At 47.8% G+C, this 27768-nt stretch overlaps 1 protein-coding gene across 1 annotated transcript in view; it reads right to left on the reverse strand.

Moving 5' to 3' along the window:
• Positions 1 to 27768, reverse strand: part of LOC115478811 (rRNA 2'-O-methyltransferase fibrillarin-like) — a 393169-nt gene that overhangs the window by 40991 nt on the left and 324410 nt on the right. The window contains 1 exon segment of the mRNA XM_030216419.1: positions 17350 to 17462. Coding sequence (XP_030072279.1) covers positions 17350 to 17462 — 113 coding nt within the window.

The raw sequence follows: 27768 nt of genomic DNA on the forward strand, positions 1-27768 counted from the left end.
TCCTTTTTGGATGACGCTAACACCTAGAGCACGAAGCCATCTGTTGAATATATAAGTGTAGAGACATGTGTATAAATAAGACTGGTTTGAGAGAGGATGAGTCCCAAGGGAGAAAGATCCACCCCCGGGGGGGGAAGGGGGGGGGGGGAGGGGGTAAAAGATATTATAAAATGTTTGATGGTATTATGTTGTGTTGTTAATATTACAGCTGGTATTTCTTGAAGAAGTTCATCAATAAAAATGATTTAAACATAAAAGAGTAGCAGCTCTTTGTGGAATCTTTCCTGGAAGCAAGCAAGACTCAGGAGACACCCTCAGAAAGACCCAAGGAGGCGAAATCTACGCCTTCAACATCCAGGTCGTGAGAGCCAGAGATTGGAGGTTTGGATGCATAAGCGCCCCCTCGTTCTGAGTGATGAGGGTTGGAAAACACTCCAATCGCCACAGCTCTTCGGAGGACAACTCCAGAAGAAGAGGGAACCAAATCTGGCGCGGCCAAAAGGGCGCAATCAGAATCATGATTCCGCGGTCTTGCTGTAGTTTCAGCAAAGTCTTCCCCACCAGAGGTATTGGAGGATACGCATACAGAAGGCCTGACATCCAATGTAGGAGAAAAGCATCCGAAGCTAGCCTGTCGTGGGCCTGAAGTCTGGAACAGAACTGAGGGACCTTGTGATTGATCTGTCAAAAAGATCCACCGAGGGGGTGCCCCACGCTCGGAAGGTCTTGCGGACAACTGTCCTGTTGAGAGACCACTCATGAGGTTGCATTATCCTGCGCAACCTGTCGGCCAGACTGTTTACGCCTGCCAGATACGTGGCCTGGAGAAACATGCCGTGACGGCGGACCCAAAGCCACATCTGGACGGCTTCCCATCACAGGGGGCGAGATCCGGTGCCCCGATTGTTGACATAGTACATGGCAACCTGGTTGTCAGTCTGAATTTGGATAATTTGATTAGACAGCCAATCTCTGAAAGCTTTTAGAGCGTACCATATCGCTCGCAACTCCAGGAGGTTGATCTGAAGACCTGATTCCTGAAGGGACCAAGCTCCCTGAGTATAGATCCCATCTACATGAGCTCCCCACTCTAGGAGAGTTGCATCCGTAGTCAGCACTTTCTGAGGCTGAGGAATTTGGAAGGGATGTCCCAAGGTCAAATTGGATCGAATCGTCCACCAGATCAGGGAGTTGTGAAAAGCGGTGGACAATAGGATTGCATCTTCTAGATCCCCTGTAGCTTGATACCACTGGGAAGCTAGGGTCCACTGAGCTCATCTTATGCGAAGGCATGTCATGGGAGTCACATGAACTGTGGAGGCCATATGGCCCAGAAGTCTCAACATCTGCCAAGCTGTGATCTGCTGAGACGCTCTGGCCAAGTAAACCAAGGAGAGAAGGTTGTCCGCCCTCGCCATGGGAAGATAGGCCCGAGCTGTCAGAGTCCAGCAGAGCTCCTATGAATTCTAGTTGTTGAACTGGAATGAGATGGGACTTTGGGTAATTACAAATCCTAGTAGCTCCAGGAGTTTGAGAGTCATCTGCATGGACTGCAGAGCTCCTGTCTCCGAGGTGTTCTTTACCAGCCAATCGTCGAGATAAGGGAACACATGCACTCCCAGCCTGTGTAGCAACGCTGCTACGACCGCCAGGCATTTTGTGAACACCAGGGGCGCAGAGGCGAGCCCAAAGGGCAGCACACACTATTGAAAGTGCAGTGTTCCCAGACAGAATCAAAGATACTGCCTGTGAGCTGGCAGTATCGGGATGTGTGTATAAGCATTCTTCAAGTCCAGGGAGCATAGCCAGGCGTTTTTCTGAATCAAGGGAAGAAGGGTGCCCAGGGAAACCATCCTGAACTTTTCTCGAATCAGATATTTGTTCAGGGCCCTTAGGTCTAGGATGGGACGCATCCCCCGTTTTCTTTTCCACAAGGAAATACCTGGAATAGAATCCCAGCCCTTCCTGCCCTGGTGGCACGGGCTCGACCGCATTGGCGCTGAGAAAGGCGGAGAGTTCCTCTGCAAGTACCTGCTTGTGCTGGAAGCTGAAGGACTGAGCTCCCGGTGGGCAATTTGGAGGTTTGGAGATCAAATTGAGGGAGTATCCCAGCCAGACTATTTGGAGAACCCACTGGTCGGAGGTTATGAGAGGCCACCTGTGGTGAAAAAAATTTAACCTCCCCCCGACCGGTAGATCGTCCGGCACGGACACTTTTAGCTTGGCTATGCTCGCCTGGAGCCAGTCAAAAGCCTGTCCCTTGCTTTTGCTGGGGAGCTGCAGGGGCCTGTGGAGGCGCACGCTGTTGACAAGAACGAGCGCACTGGGGCTACCTGAGCAGGCTGGCGAGAAGGTGGATTGTACCTACGCCTATTAGAAGCATAGGGAACATTCCTCCTTCCCCCATAAAAACGTCTACCTGAAGAGGTAGATGTTGAAGGCGTCCGGTGGGAGAGCTTGTCGAATGTGGTGTCCCGCTGGTGGAGCTGTTCTACCACCTGTTCGACGCGCTCACCAAAAATGTTATCGCCCCGGCAAGGAGCATCCGCAATCCGCTGCTGGACCCTATTCTCCAGGTCAGAGGCACGCAGCCATGAGAGTCTGTGCATCACTATACCTTGAGCAGCGGCCCTGGACACAACATCAAAAGTGTCGTAAACACCCCTGGCTCAGGAATTTGCGACACGCCGTGAGCTGCCTGACCACTTCCTGAAAAGGTTTGGCCTGCTCCGACGGGAGCTTATCGACCAAAGCTGCCTCACATTGTTCCACAAGTGGATGCTCGTGTAGAGCTGGTACGACTGGATCTTGGACACGAGCATAAAGAATAAGTACATAAGTACATAAGTAATGCCACACTGGGAAAAGACCAAGGGTCCATTGAGCCCAGCATCCTGTCCACGACAGCGGCCAATCCAGGCCAAGGGCACCTGGCAAGCTTCCCAAACGTACATTCTATACATGTTATTCCTGGAATTGTGGATTTTTCCCAAGTCCATTTAGTAGCGGTTTATGGACTTGTCCTTTAGGAAACCGTCTAACCCCTTTTTAAACTTTGCCAAGCTAACCGCCTTCACCACGTTCTCCGTTGGTAGGACTTCCTCCCAAAAGAGTCCAGAGTCCTAGACTCCCGCCCCAGGGGCGCCGAGGTGTAATCTCAAGTACTCTTGACTTTCTTGAGAGCCAGATCCACAACTCCAGAGTCATGAGGCAACTGGGTCTTCATTAACTCTGGGTCCCCGTGGATCTGATACTGGGACTCCATCTTCTTGGGAATGGTGGGATTACTTAAGGGTTTCGCCCAGTTCGCCAACAATGTCTGCTTCAGGACATTATGAAGGGGAACAATGGAGGATTCCTTAAGTGGCGAAGGATAGTCCAACACCTCGAACATCTCAGCCCTGGGCTCATCCTCAGTAACCACTGGGAAGGGGAATGGCCGTAGAAATTTCCCGGACAAATGATGAGCAAGACAGACTCTCCGGGGGAGAAAGCTTTCTCTCTGGCGAAGGAGTGGGATCAGAAGGAAAGACCACAAGACACCTCGTCAGAGAAATACCTGGGGTCCTCCTCTGCCTCCCACGAGGCCTCACCTTCAGTATCGGACACCAGTTCACGAACTTCAGTCCGAAGCCGAGCCCGTCTCGACGCCGAGAAACTAGGTCCCCGATGGCGGTGTTGAGAAGAAGACTCCTGCGCCGCCGGCGACGAAGCTCCTTCCAGCGACGTCGACGGGGAGTCAACCTGGGTGGCAGCAGATGCCGATGCCGCAAGCGGTACCGGTGTCACCGTCCTCACCACGGGCGGGGAGCCAACTGCCGCATCTCTCGACGGTACCGGCGGCGCAGGCATTGACGGTACCGGAGCAGGTGGTCACAGCAGCCCTTCCAGGATCTCCAGAAGTATGGCTCTGAGGCACTCATCCAGAGTGGCTGTCAAGCAAGGCAGTGGGGTCGGTACCGGCGACGAAGTCAGAACCTGCCTGGGGCGCAGAGGCGGTACCGGGCTGTCCGGAGCAGAACGCATCGAAACCTCCTGTATGGAGGGTGAGTGATTCTCCCGGCATCGATGTTTCATGGGTACCGAATCCTTCGGTGTCCCGGAACTCTCAGTACCGTGACAGGAAGGTGACCAATGACGGTGCTTCTTTGCGCGAAGCACGTCAGCGGTACCTCCCGGTACCGAAGAGGAAGACGTGGAATCCAGACGTCTCCTCGGGCCAGGTCTGAAGGTGGTCGGTCCCGGGGGGCCTTCATAGCAGGAGCCCTCAAGGCAGGCGGAGACCCACGCGATGGCTCACTGCTACCAGCGTGGGATCTCAGGACAGCCATCACCTGCACTCCGGACGTCGATGCACCCTCCGATGCTGACATCGATACCGGCAATGACCTAGTTACCGCTGGCTCCGTCGATGTTGAAGGACCGGATGAGGCTCTGAACAGAATGTTCCACTGAGCCAATCTCGCTGCCTGGGTCCTCTTCTTGAGCTGGAGGCACAAAGTACAGGTGTTAGGGCGATGACCGGCTCCGAGACACTGAAGACACAAAACGTGCCTATCAGTGAGCAAGATCGTCCGGCTGCACCGCGTGCACTTGAAGCCGCTGGCAGCCTTCGAGGACATGGGCGAAAAAATCGCGCCCACGAGGTCAAATGCGATGATGCCGGAAAAAGGGCACCAAACGACAGAAAAAATCCGCATGGGCAGCGAAAAAAGTCGCTCCCGCCAAAGAAAGGAAACTTACGGGGAAAACTCTAAAAAGTAAAGGAAAAAACAAACTTTTTTTTTTTTTTTTTATACACGAGAGAACTTGAAGGAGCAGAATTCGTCAAAAAAACACAGCGAAGAACCCAGCGCGGGCCTCTCTGGGGCAGAGAACGACCGATACACAGGCATTCCGAAACGCAGAAAAAGAGACTGGGGAGCACGTTCGCGCTACGGGCGGGCAGACGGTCACGCATGCGCGGTTCACGCATGTCCACGCGAGTGCTAGCAAACTTTGTTGCTAAGCAGATCTTCCGATCCTGGGGCTGCCGTCGGACGTCACCCATCAGTGAGAACAAGCAGCCTGCTTGTCCTTGGAGAAAGACAAACTCTCCGGAGGGAGAAAGCTTTCTCTCTGGCGAAGGAGTAGAGTCAGAGGGAAGGCCACAAGACTCCTCAGAAGAGAAATAGCTCGGGTCCTCCTCTGCCTTCACTGAACGGGAGGCCTCGTGGTTGGACAGGAGTTCTGTGACTGCAGTCCGAAGCCAAGCCCGTCTCGACGCCAAGGAGCTATGTCATCGATGGCGATGCCGAGAAGTTGACTCCTGTGCCGGCAGCGATGAAGCTCCCTCCATCGATGCAGAGAGTCAACCCGGGGGGCAGCCGAGGCTGATGCCGCAGGCGGCACAGACGCCGAGGGCCTCACCACAGGCGGGGAGCCAGCCGCTGCATCTATTGACGGTAGCGTTGGCGCAAGCACCTCCGGTACCGGAACAGATGGTTGCAGCAGCCTTTCCAGGATCCCTGGAAGAATGGAACTGAGGCGCTCATCAAGAGTGTCTGTCGATAAAAGCTGTGGCGTCGGTATAGGAGTCGAGGCTAGAATCTGCCGAGAAGGCGGTACCGGGCTGTCCGGAGACCGGCGCATTGACACCTCTTGTATAGAGGGTGAGTGGTTCTCCTGGCGTTGACGCTTCACGGGGGCCGATTCCCTCGACACCCCGGAGCTCTCGGTACCGTGACAAGAAGGGGACCAATGATGGTGCTTCTTTGCCTTCGCTTGAGGCACGTCACCGGTACCCCTCGGTACCGACGAGGACGTGGAATCCACACGCCTCCTCGGGGTTGGTCCCGATGGGCCTGCACCACAGGAGCCCTCAAGGCAGGTGGAGACCCACTCGATGGCTCACTGCTGCCAGCATGTGATGTCTCTGGACAGCCAATACCTGCGCTCCTGAGGTCGATGCACTCTCCGGTGCCGATATCAGCACCACCAACCTCGGTACCGCTGTCGACGTCGAAGTACCGGGCAAAGCTCCAACAGGCGTTCCCGTTGAGCTTGTCTCAACGCCTGTGTCCGCTTTTTAAGGCTAAGACACAACTTACATGCGTCTGGGCGATGGTCGGGCCCAAGGCACTGGATATACCATGCGTGAGGGTAGGTGCCTGAGATTGGCCGGTTGCACTGAGTGCACTTCTTGCACAAGAAAGGGAGAAAACCTGTACGGACGACGACGAAAGGAAACTTGAGGGCAAAAACTAAAGAAACTAAGGGAAAAAACTTTTTTTTTTTTTTTTTTGAGAAAACTAAACAGCTCGTGCATGAGCATGACGAAGAAGAAAAAACGGGCAAGAAGCTGACTAAAAACGAAGGCTCTTCTTTTCTGGGGCACAGAACTGCCGTAAACAGCCGCTCTTGACCACGGAAAAAAGAAGACTGAAGCGGGACTCTTGCGCGACGGGCGGGAAGATGGCCGTATACCCGTGCACTCGAAGGCTTTAGCAACTTTTGTTGCTAGGAAGATTTTCCGGACCTGGGGCTGCCTTGGACGTCATCCATATGTGAGAACAAGCAGCCTGCTTGTCCTCGGAAAAATAGGTTTTCAATAATTTACGGAAATTCACTAAGTTTTGGGTTATTTTTATGGATTTTGGTAATTTATTCCAAATTTGCATGCATATGTAGGAGAAGCTAGATGCGTATGTTAGTTTATATTTCAATCCCTTACAGTTGGGATAGTGGAGATTCAGGAACGTATGAGATGGTGCAAACTTTGAAGGCAATGCAATCTCTTAATGGAAGCCAATGTAGTTTTTTTCGTAGGGGACTGGTGTTTTCATATTTCATTTTGTCAAATATGAGTCTGGCTGCCGTGTTTTGTGCAGTTTGGAGTTTTTTGATAATTTGTTCTCTGCACCCAGCATACATAGCATTGCAGTAGTCTAAATGGCATAATACCAATGATTGAACCAGTCTGCAGAATGCTTCTCTTGGGAAGAAAGGTTTAATTCTTTTGAGCTTCCACATTGAATAAAACATTTTCTTTGTTGTGTTTTTCGCATGGTTTTCTAATGTAAGGTTTCGATCAATTGTAACAGCAAGGGTTAGGACTGGTGTTAGACCTGCTTGGGCCCAGATCAGAAAATAAAGGAGGGCTCCCCTCTTCTCTTTGCCTCCCCTCCAATTTCCCACCTGCCATTACTATCACACCAACAGACCCTCACCAAATACAGAACAAGGGATCACAAATTAGAAATAAAAATATTTAGACAAAAATTGAAAAGGAACCCCAAGAAGTTAAACATAGCATTACTGCAACACTGGAGACATAAAACAGAGATGCATTTCCTTTTCTACAGAACACAATACAAAGACATTTGCTATGCACATTTCCAAAAGCTAACATATTCCATTTAAAACATTCAAAATAAAATGCTTTGTTTCTACCTTTGTTGTCTGGACATTTTATTTTTCCATCTTGCTGGTTCCAATTTCTCTTTTCTGCTTTCCTCTCTGTCTGCTAATTCTTCTTCAAGTGGCTGCAGTCCATTTGTCTTTTCTCCTCTCTCGTCTGTTCCCTCACTATTCCTGCCTCTTGACATATTGATCATTCCTTTGTAGCTCTTTTCTGCCTCTCACCCTTCGTCTCCTTTTTACTTTTCAACTACCTATCAAATTTCCATCTTCTTCTTTCACCCACGAGCACTCCCATTCCCCATCTTACTCCTCCCCATCTCTACTTTCAATTTTATCTTTAATCTACTTCCCATTACCATATTTCTACCCTCTGTAATCACTATCTCTCATTCATTTCCTTGCCACCCCCTCCTCCCCCTCTTGGCCTCTCCCACAGGGTTCCACCATTCCCATCGTCTTCCTCCTTCCACCCTTCTAACCAACATCTGATCCCCTCCCCACCCCACCCTGGTAGCCTTATATTTTCCTGCCCCTTCTCTCTTCATTCCTGACCTCTCTCCCAAGGCCCAGCATTCCCCCCCTCACCTACTGTGTACCTCTCCCTCCCTCTTATCCACCCCCATGTCTATCTCCCCCTCTCATTCCCACTGTCCACCATCTCTCTCCCCCTCTCCTTTGTGCTCTGGGTCCAACATCTCTCTCCCCTTCTCATACAGCATCTCTACCTTCCTCTCCTCTACCATCATGTCCAACATTTCTCTCTCCCTCTCCCTTGTGTTCTGGTCCAACATCTCTCTCCCCTTCCCATGCAGCATCTCTCCCTTCCCTCTACCATCATTTCTAACATTTCTCCCTTCCCTCCACCCCTATGTTCAAAGTTTCTCCCCCTCTCACCACCTATCCCCTCTCTATACAGCATATCTCCCCACCTCATATGCAGCCAAGACTTCTCCCTCACCCCTCCACCCCTTTGTTACATCTCTCCCTTCTTCCCCGTGCAGCATCTCCCCCACCCACCATGCCTCATCTTTCCATCTTCCCTCCTCCCTGCGCAGCATCTTTCCTTCTATCTTCCCTCCCCCTATGCAGCTGCTGTCCCCGTCTTCCCTCCCCCGTGCAACATCTTTTCCCCATCATCCCTTCCCCCTTGCAGCAACTTTCACCCCCATCTTCCCTCACCCTCCTTGCAGGCCCGCCCAGCAGCGATTCCGGTCGCAGGCTCGGCTCGCAGTGATTCCCACACGCTGACTGCCGCCTGCCGCTCAACAATCTCCTTGCAGCTACAAAGCGCTAACCCGGAAGCCTCTCCTCTGTAGAGGAGACGCTTCCGGGTCACCTGTAGCTCTGTTCCTGCCTCTTCTAACAACGTTGGAAGAGATTTGTGATGTGCCACGCATGCGCAGCACAGCTGTGCTGTTCTGCGCATGGGTAGCACGTCGGTCATTCTTCATTTATATAGTAGGATTTTACACTTCTGGATTCAGCTATTTAGGTTCTAAATGGTAGAATTCAATACCAAAGGACATAAGAATTATTGCAAATTACCTTCCGTTCAGGAATGAGTTAAAATCCTACCTTTTCAAGAAATCTTATGGTTAATTGAATCTGTTACTGATGTCTCAACACGGATATGTAATTTTATAACTTAATTGTAATTTCTGTTAACTGTAAGTCACATTGAACTGAAACTTTTTTTTGGATAATTGTGGGATTTAAGAATAAATAAATTTAAAAAATTGGGATACACACAGCAAAGCTACCCTTGAATTAATAGCACCCGAGAGACCTAGAAGGAAGCACAATAGAAGACTATCCCCTAGTTCAATCAAAAGCTACTAAGCGCCAAACAATGTAGGCAACTAGAAAGAAAATGGAACAAAAATGACACCATTTGGCGAAATGCAATACTGGAATACAAGTACATAATAAAACAAGCAAAGGCAAAACTACCCCAAACAACTATTCCTATTGAAAACTATCTACACTAACATTTCTGGGTAATGTCAGAAGGGAACTCAGCATGCGGAAGGTAGTCCTCAAACTCCAATTCGACATGTCCAGCGCCTTCGACGTGATGGTTTATGACACTCTACATACTACACCACATTGTCATGGGATGCGCAGTACTGAGATGGTTCCAAGGATTCCTTAGCTCAAGATCATATATGGTCAAAATAGCCAACACTTCTCCCCCACCCCCCAGTCACCTATATGCAGAGTACCACAAGGCTCCCCACTCACACCAATACTATTTAACATCCTAATGGCGCCTCTGGCAGATAGTTAGAGAAAGGTGATTTCAACTCCCACATATATGCGGATGATGTCAGGATCTACCTTCCCTATACAGATGATACCACAAACATACAAAACAAGATACAAGGCCTGGACACAATGGACACTTGGGCCTCCACCTTCAGACTAAAACTAAACAGAAAAGACTGAACTGCTGCATTAAATAACACTTACCATCAACTGCAGAAAAGGCAATTATGATAGGGAACACTAGCTATCAACTTGAAAAACAGCTTAAAGGTCAAAGGGGTTATAACAGATAACACTTAACACGTGACGAAAAGATATTAATCACTTCAAAGATATTTAGGAAACTTTGGAGACTAAGAATTAGAAGCCTTTTCTCCCCGAACACATTTCGAATTCTAGGTCAAGTCCTCATTATCACAGATTGATTACTGCAATGGGATCTATGCTGGGTGTAAAAAATCCAATAAATAAATTACAGACTGCCCAAAACACAGCTGCACATCTGAATTACAAGAGGCCCTGATACCAAAGAACCACCCCTTTACTAATAGCCCTGCATTGGCTCCCTGTGAAAGCCAGAGTCTACTTTAAAATTTCTGTAGCAATCTTTCAAATACTGTATGGAATAGCATCAGAATATCTAAGTTCCTTTATAATTCTATCACTGAAGAATGCTCTGAAAGACACCAGAATTGCTACTTCTACTTCTCCCCTGCAACAAGGATGTCCAATTTAAATCTATCCACTCTACAGGATTCTCTTATCAGGCCACAAAGATATAGAACTCAATACCCAAATACCTAAGATTTCTCAAAATGCTAAAAGCCCACTTAAAGATTTTCCTACTTGAATAACAACTATTGACCACAGGAGTGGTACTAGAAGGATAACTATTGACCATTTGGGTGATACTAGATAAATATGAAACGCATATTCCAAATGTATATTCATCCTTAAGAGAACAAGATTCTTGATAAAATTGACAAATTGCCATTATTAAATGTTTCACTGTAAGCCTGTTTTTGTTCTACTGTAAACCAGTTATTGTTTCACTGAAAGCTACAAAGAACCAAACCTCATTTGGATAATGTGAGATTATAAGCATCAATAAATGAAAAACAAATGAAATCTACAGGGGTAGTTCCATCTTAGTTGAACATTCGATTATTCATCCCATCTTAAATAATCCAATAAGAGAAGCAAAAAATTTTAGAACAATATCCAATCTAAAATTTCCAGCTAAAAACTTTTATTATAGTTCTTGAACAATAAAATTAGCTTTAACGGAAAAAAAAAAAAACCCTTCCCCTTAGCCAGGCAGCTTTTAGAGTGGTCCATAGTACAGAGACCATCATGACAGCTTTGCTGAGTGAGCTACTTGCTATATGGTATGATGGACACGTTAGCAATTTCTTTCGATTTCAAATCCGCCTTCAACTTGGTGGACCATGGCCTTCTTTGTTGCTAATTACATGATATTGGTATTAGAGGGTATGTAATGACTTGATTTAGATATTTTCTTCAAAATAGACCCTGTGTTTTTTTCCCAATCAGAATTATCCAGGATGTTTGAATTGAGCTGTGGGGTGCCTCATGGGTCATCACTGTCACCAACACAATATATTTGAGTCATCTCTTTACTATTCAAAACTTTGGCATTACTTTGTTACACTGATAATATTTTGAGTTTCCAAGGTTTCAGCTTCCTTGCGAAATTTCTCTCTCTTACAAAACTGTTTAGATGCCATTTCCAATTGGATTAAAGATCATCGTTTAAATCCAAAATATTGATCACGATTGGGTGCCCTACATTTATGCCTATTTTGTTTGGTAAACCTACAGAAGTGGTAGACAGTTTTTAGATTAACATTTTTTGAACAGGCATTTTTAATAAAGATTTAGTTAAAACATAAGAATAATCATACTGGGTGAGACCAATGGTCCATCACTTAATGCAAAGATCTCTTAGCTCTCAGAGAATGAGTATGTTCTCTTGAGGCTAGAGTAGCAGACTTGGTGGAGCTGAGGGAGAAAGAGAGGTACATGGAGGAGGCCTACAGGGATGTTGTAGAGAAGTCCCACCTCCAGTCTGGCAGCTCCTGTGCTGCCTTGGAGGAGTAATGTCTTCTAAAAGGACAATATCACCCTGGTGTAGCTGGAAGTAATACTGTAGCAAGGATCTGCCCACCAAGGGATGAAATATCCTCTCGCACAGAGGATGTGTCTCCAGGAGCTTCTGGCCAGGACAGAAGTGTTAGGACTGCTGTTCTAGTTGGTGATTTATTAGGCATGTAGATAGCTGGATGGCTGGTGGATGCCTGGTCACTAGTCTGCATGGTGCGAACGTGGCGGACCTTACGCATCACCTAGATAGGATTTTAGATAGTGCTGGGGAGGAGCCTGCTGTCTTGGTACATGTGGGTATCAATGACACAGGAAAATGTGGGAGCGAGGTTCTGGAAGCTAAATTTAGGCTCTTAGGTAGAAAGCTGAAATACAGAACCTCTAGGGTAGCATTTTCCTAAGTGCTACCTGTTCCAAACACAGGGCCCAAGAGAGAGGTAGAGCTCCGGAGTCTCAATGCATGCATGAGGTGATGGTGCAGGGAGGAGGGTTTTCCGGAATGATAGGCTCCACCTTAACCAGGGTGGGACCAGGCTGCAGGCATCGGCATTTAAAAAGGAGATAGAGCAGCTTTTAAACTAGAAACTGGGGGAAGGCCGACAGTTGCTAAAAAGCACATGGCTCGGAACAAGGTATCTTTCAAAGATCACCAAAACAGGGAAGATAGGGTATCCCGATAGCGAGGTTGCAAGAGAGACCATAGTAGACCAGGTGTATAAATAAAAAAACAAAAGATTGTAAATTAACACTATCACCTACTGAGCAAGATGTAAATAGGAACAACAATTTGAAATGTTTATATCCGAATGCCAGAAGTCTAATAAGATGGGAGATTTAGAATACATTGCACTGAATGAAAAATTAGATATAATAGGCAGCTCTGATACCTGGTGGAAGGAGGCTAACCAGTGGGACACTGTCATACCGGGGTACAAATTATATCTTAGTGATAAGTTGGATCGATTTGGCTGAGGGGTAGCATTCTATCTTAAGGAGGGCCTTGAATCAAAGAGACTGAAAATTCTGCAGGAAACAAAGCACATCTTGGAATCCCTATGGATTGAAATGCCATGTGTAAAACTGGGTAACACAATAATAATGGGCGATTTCAATTACCCCAATATTGACTGAGTAAATGTAACATCAGGGCATGCTAGGGGGGGTAAAATTCCATGACGAAATCAAGGACTGCTTTATGGAGCAGCTGGTACAGGAGTCAACAAGAGAAAGAAAAATTCTAGACCTAGTCCTTAGTGTAGCGCATGATCCAGGGGGTAGCCAGACATCCAATTTTGGGTGGGCCTGGGCCCAAGATGGGTGGGCAGAAGAACCTTGCCCTGCCCCACAGGTGATTTGGTCTCTCCTCTTGCCTGCATGCCATATGGTCTGTCAAACATCCCCCCTCTCCCACATACCTTTTAAATAGCAGATTTTCACCAGCAGCGAACAGCAACTAATACACACTGCTCATGTTGGCCCCACACCCTTCCCTCTGATGCAGCTTCCTGTTTCCGCACAGGCAGAAATACATCAAAGGGAAGGCTGTGGGGCCGGTGCGAGCAGTATGTATGTCACTGCAGGCGAAGATCTGCTACTTACAAGGTATGCAGGAGGGACAGTTGTTGGGAGTTTTCGGCTGATGGGGCTTGGGAATCCATGCCAGCCACATCATAGGTATGCTACTACTAGGTGGGCCTGGGCCCACCCAAGCCCACCCTTGGCTACGCCACTGGCATGATCTGGTGCGGAAAGGTAATGGGGCCGCTTGATAACAGTGATCATAATATGATCAGATTTGATATTGGCTTTGGAGTAAATGCACACAGGAAATCCAATATGTTTGCCTTTAACTTTTAAAAAGGAGACTATGATAAAATGAGAAGAACAGTGAAAAATATACTTAGAGTAGCAGCTGTGAAAGTAAAAAATTTACATCAGGTGTGGATGCTGTTCAAAAATACCATCCTGGAAGCACAGAGAAAGGAAGATCAAACGACAGTTGGAATGGTTAAAAAATGAAGTGAAGGATGCTGGTAGAGCTAAAAGAAAAATCCTTCAGAAAATGGAAGAAGAATCTGAATGAAACTAAAAAATGGCATAAGGAATGGCAAGCTAAAGGCAAAGCACTGATAAGGAAGGAAAAGAGTGACATCGAAAAAAAGATTGCATTGGAGGCAAAAACATAGTAAAAAAAAAAACCGGCAAAAGAATCGGTTGGACTGCTAGATGACTGAGGGGTAAAAGGGGCACTCAGGGAAGACAAAGTCATAGCAAAGAGATTAAATGAATTCTTTGCTTCAGTCTTCACTGAGAAAGATTTGGGAGAGATACCGGTGCCAGAAAAAATATTTAAAGCTCATGAGTTAGAGAAACTGAATGAAATTGCTATAAACCTGGAAGATGTAAAGGTGCAATTTGACAAACTGAAGCACAGCAAATCGCCTAGACTGGATGGTATTCATCCCAGAGTACTGATAGAATTGAAAAATGAACTTGCAGAAATATTGCTATTAATATGTAATTTATCTTTAAAATTAAGCATGGTACCAGAATACTGGAGGGTGGTCAATGTAACGCCAATTTTTTTTAAAAAGGTTCCAGAGGTGTCTGGGAAATTATAGACCAGTGAGCCTGACATCTGTGTCAGGCAAAATGGTAGAGACTATTGTAAAGAACAAAATTACAGAGCATATTCAAAAGCATGGATTAATGAGACAAAGCCAACATGGATTTAGTGAAGGGAAATCTTGCCTTGCCAATCTATTACATTTCTTTGAAGGGGGTGAACAAACATGTGGATGAAGGTGAGCCGGTCAATATTGTGTATCTGGATTTTCAAAAGGCATTTGACAAAATATCTCACTAAAGACTCCAGAGGAAACTGAAAAGTCATGGGATAGGAGTTAGTGTACTATTGTGGATTAAAAACTAGTTAAAAGCTAGAAAACAGAAAGTAGGGTTAAATGGTCAGTTTTCTCAATGGAGAAGGGTAGATAGTGCGGTTCCTCAGGGGTTTGTGCTGGGACCATTGCTTTTTAACATATTTATAAATGATCTAGAGATGGGAGTAACTAGTGAGCTAATTAAATTTGCTGATGACACAAAGTTATTCAAAGTGGACTGTAATTTTTCATGAGGATCATATGAGACTGGGAAACTGGGCATCCAAATGGCAGACGACGTTTAATTTGAAAAAGTACAAAGTGATGCATATGGAAAAGAGGAACCCAAACTATAGCTATGTAGTGCAAGTTTCCACATTAGGAGTCAACGACCAGGAAAAAGAATCTAGGTGTCATTGATAATGATACGCTGAAACCCTCTGCTCAGTGTGCGACGGCAGCTAAGAAAGCAAATAGAATGTTAGGTATTTATCAGGAAAGGAATGGAAAATAAGAATGAGATGTTATAACGCCTTTGTATTGCTCCATGGTGTGACTGCATTTTGAATACTATATGCAGTTCAGTTCACCGCATCTCCAAAAAGATATAGTGGAATTAGAAAAGGTACAGAGAAGGGCGATGAAAACGATAAAGGGGATGGCACAACTTCCCTATGAGGAAAGGCTAAACCTGCTAGGGCTCTTCAACTTGGAGAAGAGATGGTTGAGGGGAGATATGATAGAGGTCTATAAAATGAGTGGAATGGAATGGGTAGATGTGAATCGATTGTTTACTTTTTCCGAAAATACAAGGCATAGGGGGCATGCAATGAAGCTACGAAGTAATACATTTAAAATGAATCGGAAAAAATATTTCTTCACTCTGGAATTTGTTGCCAGAAAATATAATAAAAGCAGTTAGCCTAACGGGGTTTTAAAAAAAAGGTTGAATAGCTTCCTAAAAGAAAAGTCCATAAGCCATTATTAAAATGGGCTTGGGGAAAATACACTGCTTTTTTCTAGGATACTGTAAAATTGTAGCGACGGTCTTCTACTACTATATATTGAATATACAAAACACTCGGTGGTAGAATTTGTTGCAAAAGTTTAACAAACTTATAATTGGGTATTTCTGTTACACAATTCTTGTTCAGGTCAGTTCTCATACAGTCACCGGGGTATTCTCTCCTCGCACCAATTCTGGTGGGACCCTAACTCGTGAGAGTTATAATCATTGACTGACCCCCAACCTGCCTAACTTTGTTGTTCTTTTTTCTTTTTGCTCTTTTTGCAAAAAGAAGAACAAAGTTAGGCAGGATGGGGGTCGGTCAATGATTATAACTCTCTAGAGTTAGGGGTCCACCAGAATTGGTGCGAGGAAAGAATACCCTGGTGACTGTATGAGACCTGACCTGAACAAGAATTGTGTAACAGAAATACCCAATTATAAGTTTGTTAAACTTTTGCAACAAATTCTACCACCGAATGTTTTGTATATTTCTAGGATAAGCAGCATAAAATGTACTGTACTGTTTTGGGATTTTGCCAGGTATTTGTAACCTGGATTGGCCACTGTTGGAAACAGAATGCTAGGCTTGATGGACCTTTGGTCTGTCCTAGTATGGCAATACTTATGTACTTCATTTAAAATTTTAATTTTGGAATATAGCGCTTTATTATGAGCTTGTTCCATCTTATTCATTAGTTTAGTTATTCCATATACTCCCACAAGGATTCTTAGATCTCTTCAAGATTTTAGGATGGTTATACCTCATATCTCCAAGGCTTGCTAGGAATGTACACGATCCTGTGCTTTTTTGTTTTGGCTGGCTCCTGTTCTCAGGAATAGTCTTCACAGATTATTACGAGGAGAAATGAGTTCAAAGAAATCTAAAATCTTATTAAAGCCTAATTCTTCTCGACAGTTTTTGATATCGAGCCTGAGGCGGAAAGGTGTTTTAACAAAGGAGGAGGAGAACATACTACAATATACTGAGGTTTAAAAAAAAATCTTTTATAGAGGAACATATGTGTTAGGTCTGTTCTGCTGGACGTTCTTTTCTACAAAATAACGTATTTCTTTTCCACAAAATTTTGTTTTTATTGTAAACCACATTGATTAGATAAGGAAAGTAGTATATCAAGTTTAATTAACTATAATACACATGAAAATCTGCTTGCCTACTATCTCCATTGTATACAAATCTTTCATATGCACTTCATTAGGGCTATCTTGAAAACCTGACCTCTTGGTGGCCCTTAAAAACTGGTAGTCAAGACCAAAGCAAAGCACTACTGGATTCAGGACCAATGTTGGGAGAGAAAAGGTAGTCAAATCATTGTCCTAAATCTGGAGGCATGGATCTTGCTGAACTTAAGTCCTAGATTTGAAGGAGAAAATGCATGGAGGTGGATGAGCAAAAGGCCCATTCCAAAAATGTACTGAATGCAGCAGAAATTAACATATACTCTAACAGGATTAGAGACAAACGCAATACAGTACAAGACTTACAGGAAAGCAAAATATGGTAATTTCCAGCTCTCTTTATATGAATAAGTCATTTCCAGCTCTCCTTATATGAGAATACTGAGAAAAATGTCTCCAGGAGCATTAACTTGATCACATCTTGGCAGTGAGTATCATACTGAATACAGAAATCAAGAAAAAATACATCACCTTAATAGATATAACAAAATGTCCACCATTCTTCAGGAAATTATGTGCATTCAAAGCTACAATTCTAGTCTGGTCTGGTTGGGCAACATCAGCAAATATTACATCTACCATGCCTAGAAGAAGAACAAGTCATATTCATTAAAAAACACACACTTGCATTCTTCAACTTCATAAATAATTCACAAGGTAAAATTATGTATAATCATACCTGATAATTTTCTTTCCATTAATCATAGCTGATCAATCCATAGACTGGTGGGTTGTGTCCATCTACCAGCAGGTGGAGATAGAGAGCAAACTTTTGCCTCCCTATATGTGGTCATGTGCTGCCGGAAACTCCTCAGTATGTCGATATCAAAGCTCCATCCGCAGGACTCAGCACTTAGAGAATTACACCCACGAAGGGACACTCTGCCCAGCTCACCACCGCCGAAACGGGGGAGGGGAATTAACCCAGCTCATCCCCACACAAGTGGGGGAGGGGAATCCGTCCAGCTCATCCCCGCGGAGCGGGGGAGGGACACCACACCCGCCGATGCGGGGGGATCTGGCTTATCCTGCAACCGCAACAGGAGCTGACTGACCCTAACACCGCCGAAGCGGGAGGGGTACAAAGCTGCCCTACAGCCGCCCGAAGCGGGAGGGAGTGCCGGCAGAATTTTAAGTCTCAATCCAGCCCCGTAAAACGGAGGGGAGAGGAATGCAGCAGCTCACTGTAACACAAACTCGTCTTAACTCTTGAAGAATCCAAGTGAAAAAACTTGAACACGAAGTCTTTCTGAAGTAACTGAAGACTAAACTTGAACCTGAAATGCAACCAGAATAAAAACAGTACAGATATCTGGGAGGGGCTATGGATTGATCAGCTATGATTAATGGAAAGAAAATTATCAGGTATGATTATACATAATTTTACCTTCCATATCATCAAGCTGATCAATCCATAGACTGGTGGGATGTACCGAAGCAGTACTCACCCAGGGCGGGACATTGAAATCCCTGACCTCAACACTGAAGCTCCAAACCGGGCCTCCGCCCGTGCAGCCACAGTCAAACGGTAATGCTTGGAGAATGTATGAGCCGAAGCCCAAGTTGCCGCCTTGCATATCTCTTCCAAGGAGACGGATCCGGCCTCTGCCATCGAGGCCGCCTGAGCTCTCGTGGAGTGAGCCTTCAGCTGGATAGGCGGCACCTTCCCCGCGGCCACATAAGCCGCTGCAATGGCTTCCTTGACCCATCTTGCCACTGTAGGCTTAGCAGCCTGCAGACCCTTACGAGGACCTGCAAACAGGACAAACAGATGATCCGATTTCCGGAAATTATTGGTCACTTCCAAGTATCTGATGATGACTCGTCTCACATCCAGATATTTAAGAGCAGAGTACTCCTCTGGGTAGTCCTCCCTACGAAAGGAAGGGAGACAGTGCTGCTGATTCACATGGAAGCGAGAAACAATCTTGGGCAGGAAGGAAGGCACTGTGCGAATAGTCACTCCTGCCTCAGTGAACTGCAGAAAAGGCTCTCGACATGAGAGCGCCTGGAGCTCGGAAACTCTTCTGGCTGAAGTGATAGCCACCAAAAAGACTGCTTTCAACGTCAGGTCTTTCAGAGATGCCCTCGACAAGGGTTCAAAAGGCGGCTTCTGCAATGCTCTTAGTACCAGGTTGAGATTCCATGCAGGCACCACTGAGTGCAGAGGAGGGCGCAGGTGATTAACTCCCTTGAGAAAGCGCACCACATCTGGCTGCGAAGCCAGGGAAGCACCCTTCAGGCGGCCCCTGAAGCAAGCCAGAGCCGCTACCTGGACTTTAAGGGAACTGAGCGACAGGCCTTTCTCCAGACCTTCTTGCAGGAACGCCAACACTGAAGAAATTGGAGCAGTGAAGGGAGAAAGTGAGCCTGCTTCACACCACGCTGCAAAGATACGCCAAACCCTGGCGTAAGCAGTAGAAGTAGAGCGCTTCCTCGCTCTCAGCATAGTGGCGATGACCTTGTCTGAGAAGCCCTTCTTCCTCAGACGCTGCCGCTCAATAGCCAGGCCGTAAGACCAAAGGGGGAGGGATCCTCCATCACCACGGGACCCTGATGTAACAGGCCCTGCTCCACTGGCAGCCGCAGAGGATCGTCGACTGAGAGCCTGATCAAGTCCGCATACCAGGGACGCCTGGGCCAATCCGGACCCACCAGGATTACCCTGCCGGGATGCTTTGCCACCCGGTCTAGCACCCTGCCCAACATGGGCCAGGGCGGGAACACAGAGAAGCTCTTGTGTCGGCCACTGTTGGAGAAGAGCATCTACTCCCAGGGATCGAGGGTCCCGTCCTCTGCTGAAAAAGCGCGGCACTTGGCAATTGGCCGATGACGCCATCAGATCTAGGCTCGGCTGGCCCCAGCGCTTCGTGATGTCCAAGAACGCCTGAGCAGATAGCTGCCACTCTCCGGGCTCCAAGGTATGGCGACTGAGAAAGTCCGCCTTGACATTCATGACTCCGGCAATGTGGGCCGCTGAAAGCTGCTCCAGGTTCGCTTCCGCCCACTGGCAAAGATTCATAGCCTCCTTGGCTAGAGGGGCGCTCTTGGTACCTCCCTGGCGGTTGACATAGGCCACAGCCGTGGCATTGTCCGACAGGACCCGTACAGGCTTCAACACCAGTACCGGGATGAACTCCAAAAGCGCCAACCGAATGGCTCTGAGTTCCAGGAGGTTGATAGACCACTTTGCCTCTGCAGGAGACCAGAGCCCCTGCGCCGTCCTTCCCAAGCAGTGGGCTCCCCAGCCCGACAACGAGGCGTCCGTCGTGACGACAATCCACTCTGGGGTCACCAGAGGCATTCCCGCAGACCACTTGTCTGTCTGCATCCACCAGCTCAGCGCCTTGCGCACTGCTGGGTCCAAGGGAAGGCGCACAGCATAATCCTCCGACATCGGAGTCCAGCGCTGCAGCAAAGAGTGTTGAAGTGGTCTCATATGAGCCCTGGCCCAGGGCACAACTTCCATCGTGGCCGTCATAGAGCCCAACAGCTGCACATAGTCCCAAGCCCGAAGGGGAGAGGCTACTAGGAACTGGTCCACCTGAGCCTGAAGTTTGACAATCCGATTGTCTGGCAGGAACACTCTGCCCACTTGGGTGTCGAATCGAACTCCCAGGTACTCCAGGGACTGAGTCGGGCGCAGCTGGCTCTTCTCCCAGTTGATGATCCATCCCAGGGAGCTCAAAAGAGCAACTACCCGGTCCACAGCTTTGCCGCACTCTGCATAAGAGGGGGCTCGGATCAACCAGTCGTCCAGATAAGGATGGACTTGTACCCTTTCCTTTCGTAGGAAGGCCGCGATGTCCACCATTACTTTGGAAAAGGTCCGCGGAGCAGTAGCCAACCCGAAAGGGAGGGCTCTGAACTGGAAGTGTCGTCCCAGGACTGCAAAACGCAGAAAGCGTTGATGAGGAGGCCAGATGGGAATATGCAGGTACGCTTCCTTGATGTCCAAGGATGCCAGGAACTCTCCTGCCTTCACTGCCGCTATAACAGAGCGGAGAGTCTCCATGCGAAAGTGCCGCACTTTCAAGGCCCGATTGACCCCTTTGAGGTCGAGGATAGGCCGGACAGAACCTCCTTTCTTTGGTACCACAAAGTAAATGGAGTAACGTCCCTTGCCAAGCTGACTTTCTGGCACTGGAACGACCGCGCCCAGGCGGATCAGATTGTCTAAGGTCTGCTGCACTGCCACAGCTTTGACCGGAGACTTGCAGGGAGAGAGTACAAACCCGTCTTTTAAGGGTCGGCAGAACTCTAGTTTGTAGCCGTCTCTGATGACTTCCAGCACCTACGCGTCTGAAGTTATTGTGGTCCACTCGCCCAGAAACGAGGACAGCCGTCCTCCAATCTGCACTGGGGCGTGGACAAAGACCCCGTCATTGGGTACGAGACCCTGGGGGAGGACCGGAGGGAGCACCTCCGGGACGGCGGTCTCTGCGAAAGGAATGCTGCTTGGGGGAGAAATTCCTCTTGAAGGAAGAGGGGGCAGAGGAACCCGACTTGCCCGGGCGGTACCGACGGGCTTCCTGCAACCGTCCTCTGGAGGTACCGGGACGAGTACTAGCCCGAGCCCTGACCTCTGGTAATTTCTTGCCCTTAGACGTGCCGAGATCGGTCACGATTTTGTCCAGCTCGACCCCAAAGAGCAGCTTGCCTTTAAAAGGCAACCTAGCCAGGCGGGATTTAGAGGCGTGGTCAGCAGACCAATGTTTCAGCCAAAGCCACCGCCGCGCAGAGATTGTCTGAGCCATGCCTTTCGCTGAGGCCCTCAAGACATCATACAGCAAGTCTGCCAAATAGGCTAAGCCCGATTCCAGGGCCGGCCAATCAGCCCTCAAGGAATGATCCGAGGGGGAAGCCCGCTGCACCATAGTCAGGCACGCCCTGGCCACATAGGAGCCGCAAACTGAGGCCTGCAAACTTAAAGCAGCCGCCTCAAAGGACGACCTTAAGGCCGCCTCCATCTTCTGTCTTGGGCGTCCTTTAGGGCCGTGCCACCTTCCACCGGCAACGCCGTTTTCTTAGTCACCGCAGTGATTAAAGAATCCACGGTAGGCCACAGATAGGCCTCACGTTCACTCACAGCCAAAGGATAGAGGCGGGACATAGCCCTAGCCACTTTAAGGCTCGTTTCCGGGACATCCCATTGAGCCGCAATTAAGGTGTGCATGGCATCATGCACGTGGAAGGATCTAGGTGGGCGCTTCGTCCCCAGCATAATGGCAGAGCCAACAGGGGCTGAGGGAGAGACGTCCTCCGGAGAGGAAATCTTCAAAGTGTCCATGGCCTATAAAAACAGGTTGGGCAAATCCTCTGGGCTAAAAAGCCGCGCTGCAGAGGGGTCATCCGCTCCATCCGAGCGGGGATCTATCTCCTCCAAGGAATCCGCAAAGGACCGTTGGGAGACCTCAGACACGCTGCCCTCATCTACATCGGAGGAGACAAAGTCCTCCAAGGCCTGGAAATCAACCCGAGGGCATTTACCTCTGGGAACCTCAACCTCTTTATCAGAAGAGGGAGCAGGGGCAGCGTTTTGCATGAGGAAAGCCTGATGCAGCAGCAAAACAAACTCGGGGGAGAAACCCCCCAGACTGTGCACTTCCGCAGCCTGGGCAACAGCCCTAGACGCACTCTCAACCGGCGCTCGCAATAGCGGGGGAGAGACATGCTGCGCATCCAAAATGGCGTCCGGCGCGAAACTCCGCGAAGGAGCCGCGCGGGAAGAACGGCGCTTAACTTTAGCTGCTTGTGCCGTCGCCCAAATTAAGGGCGTTCATGGCATTAATGTCTCCAACCTCAAGGGCGGTCCACGAAGAAGCCGTCCGAGCCGCGTGGCCGGCCAAGATGGCGGAGGCGAGGAGCGGGGGATGGGCGTTTATGGCGGGAAAAAACCGCCACGCCGGAGGAACGACCGGGACATTCATCGGTCACTAAACTGTCACCCATCAAGGGCGAATCAGGTTGTAAAACCCCCGCATCCCCTCTAGAAGCGCTCCAGCGATCCGGGGAGCGACCCTTTGCGCCCTCGCCCTCCGACGCCATATGCCACGAGGAGAAGAATCGGGGAACCCCCTGCCCGCTATAAAAAGGTAAAATTACCTGCTTGCCGCTCCGAGCTGTAACTAACTGGTGTCCCAGTGAGTAGCTGCAATGAACGTTTAAAGAAACGTCGAATTAAACGCCTTTAAAGACGTTTAAAACTTTTTTTTTTTTTTTTTTTTTTAAACGGAGCCAGCGGGAGGGGGGAGAAAAGGAGGGACCTGGCACCACCAGGTTTGCACTTGCTCAAAAGAGCCCTCAACCCCAGGCCTCAACAAAACCTAAGGATTAGGCTTGGAGGCCTAGCCAGAGCTGCTGCTGTGTGTGACCACCACCTGCTGAGATAGAGAACATACTGGGGAGTTTCCGGCAGCACATGACCACATATAGGGAGGCAAAAGTTTGCTCTCTATCTCCACCTGCTGGTAGATGGACACAACCCACCAGTCTATGGATTGATCAGCTTGATGATATGGAAAGAGATGTTTACCGGAAAAGACAGTTGGGTAGAGATGGACACCTGGCCGGAAAAAAGAAATGTTTCAAAATAACTAGAACAGGAAAGAAGTTGGTACAAGATGTTACAAAAAGTACAAATGACCATCTGCCGGAAAAGGGAAAAAAAATTGGTACAGAGATATTGGGCAATAAGATGAAAAAAATTAAGATCTGTGCCTATAAAAGAGTTAACATTCAGACAGAAAAGTTAGAAGCTTCTTCAGCACTTGACCGACGGCAGAGCTCTGTGCATTTGAACCCAGATGTATGTATTAAACTGAAGACTTTATCTTGGTAAGAATAAATAAGATCTTATTCCTGAAAACTATCCTTGTCTTTATTCCTACATATTGTATTATATGTACTCTTTCCTTATTATCTGCTATACACAAATAAACTACACAGACTGAACCAGAAAGAGTAGATTAGAAATATATATATATGTGGAAACATAAATGGCCCAGGATACACCTAGATCCAGATAGACAGAAAGCAGTGGTCATGGGGATCAGGTTTGAATTGCGGCTTCTGATGCCTCCCCAGAACAGACCCCCATGGGACGGGGTAACCCTGGAGGTTAGGAAAACAATTCAAAGCCTTTTGGATGAACTAACGCTCTTTACCCCTCCGTGTAGAGGGGTCAAGAAGGGGTCTAAAAGAGCCCCATTTAAACAGTGGTTATGCGCCAAAAGCAAGGGAGAAGAGATGGGCTTTGAGTAAGCACTTGAAGATGGGCAGGGAGGGCGTATGACGTATGGGCTCGGGAAGGCTGTTCCAGGCATATGGTGATGCGAGGCAGAAGAGGCGGAGTCTGGAGTTAGCGATGGTGGAGAAGGGTACAGATAGGAGTGCTTTGTCCTGAGAGCGGAGGCTACGGGTGGGAACATAAGGGGAGAGGAGGGTAGAGAGGTAATGGGGGGCTGCAGATTGAGTGCATTTGAAGGTCAGTAGGAGAAGCTTGAACTGTATACGGTAGCGGATCGGAAGCCAGTGAAGCGACTTGAGGAGAGGGGTGATATGAGAGTATCGGTTCACGCGGTAGATAAGACGTGCGGTGGAATTTTGGACAGATTGAAGGGGGGATAGGTGGCTAAGCGGGAGGCCAGCGAGGAGAAGGTTGCAGTAGTCAAGACGAGAGGTAACGAGCGAGTGGACGAGGGTTCGGGTGGTCTGTTCAGAGAGGAATGGGCGAATTTTGCTAATATTATAGAGGAAGAAGCGACAGGTCTTAGCTGTCTGCTGGATATGGGCAGAGAAGGAGAGGGAGGAGTCGAAGACGACTCCGAGATTGCGGGCTGAAGCGACGGGGAGGATGAGGGCGTTGTCAACAGAGACGGAAAGTGGGGGAAGAGGAGAAGAGGGTTTGGGTGGAAAGACAAAGAGCTCAGTCTTTGCCATGTTCAGTTTCAGATGCCGGTTGGACATCCAGGCAGCGATGTCTGAAAGGCAGGCCGAAACTTTGGCCTGGGTTTCGACTGCCCACAAGTCTACACCATTACCATAGCCCTAAGGGGTGAAGGGGGGCACCTACATGTGAGTACAGTGGGTTTTGGTTTTTTTTGGAGGGCTCAGCATTAACCAGCACAAGTGTAACAGGTAGGGGGGGTGTGGGCCTGGGTCCGCCTACCTGAAGTCCACTGCACCCACTAACAACTGCTCCAGGGACCTGCATACTGCTGTCAGGGAGCTGGGTATGACATTTGAGGCTGGCATACAGGCTGGAAATAAAAAGTTTTAAAAGTTGATTTTTTTTGGTGGGAGGGGGTTAGTGACCACTGGGAGAGTCAGGGGAGGTCATCCCCGATTCCCTCTGGTGGTCATCTGGTCATTTAGGGCACTTTTTTGGGACTTGTTCGTGAAAAAAAAGGGTCCAAAAAAGGTGACCAATTTCTCACTAAAAACGGCTATTTTTTTTTTTTCCATTATCGGCGAAAGACGCCCACTTCTGTTCGGCCGATAACCACGCCCCAGTCCTGCCTTCACCACGCCTCCGACACGCCCCCGTCAACTTTGGCCATTTCCAAAACAGAGTGCAGCTGAAGATGCCCAAAATCGGCTTTCGATTATACCGATTTGGCCGCCCACGGGAGAAAGATGCCCATCTCCCGATTTGGGTCGAAATATGGGCGTCTTTCTCTTTTGAAAATAAGGCGGCAGGTCACTCAGACCTCCGCATGATCAGAAATTGCATATGGCCCAATCCGAGCCTCTGTTACAGTCCCCAAGAGCGACCGAGACATCAACAAATAATCTATCCTCGACTGAGTGTTGTGAGCCCTCGATAAATGAGTGTAGTCTCTATCGCAAGGGTGAAGAACCCGCCATACATCTATGAGCTCCAGCAATGAACAGAAATTTGGAAGGCCTCTTAGCGACCAAGAGCCTGATGTGGGAGTAGCTTGAGATTTATCAAGACTCGGATCCCATTCCATGTTGAAATCCTCTCCCAGAACTAACGGGATAGTATCTACTGGCGTAAGATGACCTAAAAGCTTTTTGTAAAAATTAGCATCAAATTGGTTAGGAGCATAGATACTTCCTAGCAGCACCTTTTGCTTAGCCACCAGAGCCTTACAGAAAATATACCGTCCCTCTTGGTCTTTAACCACATTACTTAACTGGATCCCTAAGCCCTTCCTAAGCAAAATGGCCCCCTTTTTCCCCTTACCAGACGAAGCAACACACTCTCCCACCCACCATTTTACCAACTTATCATGCTTCTTATCCGATAAATGGGTTTCTTGCAAAAAAAGCCACATACGCATGAATCCTCTGCAAGTATTTCAATATTTTAGAACGCTTTATAGGTGAATACCGCCAACATTCCATGTAACTATTTTAACCATCTCACGGAATATGGGAGCATCTGACCAACCACAAAAAGCATTTGTTCACCAGGAGGGGCCACCCCAGCCTATGACCTCCCCCCCATCAATCACTTTATATGGTGTGTGGAAACTCCACAATACAATCAGGTTTGTGACATTCATCCATTCCCCAATACTCACAGTAAATTCCCATTGAGTCATCCTCCTGAACAATCTCCCTACCCCTCCTCCCTCTCTCCCCCAGCCCCCTCCCGTGTACACACTGTTCCCATGGAACAAGTCACATATAACACCCCCCCTTACAACCTCCCGCTAATTGTTGTGTACATCAGTTATAAACCTCTGCTGATAACCAAAATGTTACCACCACCATCCCCTCTTAGCTCACATCAACAGGTTACTTGCATATTTCCCATTTACTATCCCACTGTTACAAGCAAATTCAAATAAGCATTCTTTGATGTCAACAGACCTTGAGAGTTCGATCAACTCCAACTCACAAGTCACAGTAAAACAATTAAATCCAACCATTTTACTCTTCAAATTCACCTCTAAGTTGCCCCCAACTATAACTGAACACCCTTTATTACTCAACCCCCCAAGTGCATTAACCAATGATATCAAAGGTCTTATAACCTTCTCGCAAAAAAAAACAGCCTCACCGCAACCACTGACCCATATGATTCCCCTCTCCTTTCCTCCATTTCGTCATCCCCAAAGGTCCCGCACTAAGTCTTTCATACAGTCTGTTCATTAAACGGGACAGTGAGAGCTGTGCGAACTGCCAGCAGATCCTGCTGCCCAATTGTTGTGTTCCTCCGCCAGCACTGTTGCAGTTCTCACAAATAGTTCACCATAGGTCTTTCTCATTGCAATCAGCCAAAGTATAAGTTCCTGCCAAAACTTAGTTTCAGGGCTCTCTGCTATCCGCCACACTCAGCAATCCCTTTATTAACATTGAACTTCAATGTCAACAAAGTGCAGCCCTCTTCCCCAAATTGGCGAATCACTTCAAAATCCCAGCTTTCAACATTGCCTTGCTGTAACACCACAAACCTCTTTTGAAACTGCTGCGGTGTACCTCTAGTGATTCTCACGCATGATCAGCACTCCTCTGTCTTAGACCCGATCCGAGCAGCGACAGCCCAGCTATATGGGCTGAGGCGCCTCATTGTGATTTATCACCATCCAAAGTCTTCTAAGAGTTAAACCCCCACTCCAAAAGCACGTTGCCCATCCATATGTTCACAAAGCACTCCAAGTCTCCTGTCTCTTCCACGCTATCGAGGCTTAACTCTAACATTAAAAAAAAAAAAAACCCCACAAGATAATTTTGTAATCCGAAAGGAAACCAGATTTGCACAAGTTGAGAGCTTCCATGAATCTTGAGCCCCTCCACAAAGAACTCAGCTCATTCATCATAAGTACATAAGTACATAAGTAGTGCCATACTGGGAAAGACCAAAGGTCCATCTAGCCCAGCATCCTGTCACCGACAGTGGCCAATCCAGGTCAAGGG

The sequence above is a fragment of the Microcaecilia unicolor genome, chromosome 10 (genome assembly GCF_901765095.1).
Source record: "Microcaecilia unicolor chromosome 10, aMicUni1.1, whole genome shotgun sequence".
Lineage (NCBI taxonomy): Eukaryota > Metazoa > Chordata > Amphibia > Gymnophiona > Siphonopidae > Microcaecilia > Microcaecilia unicolor.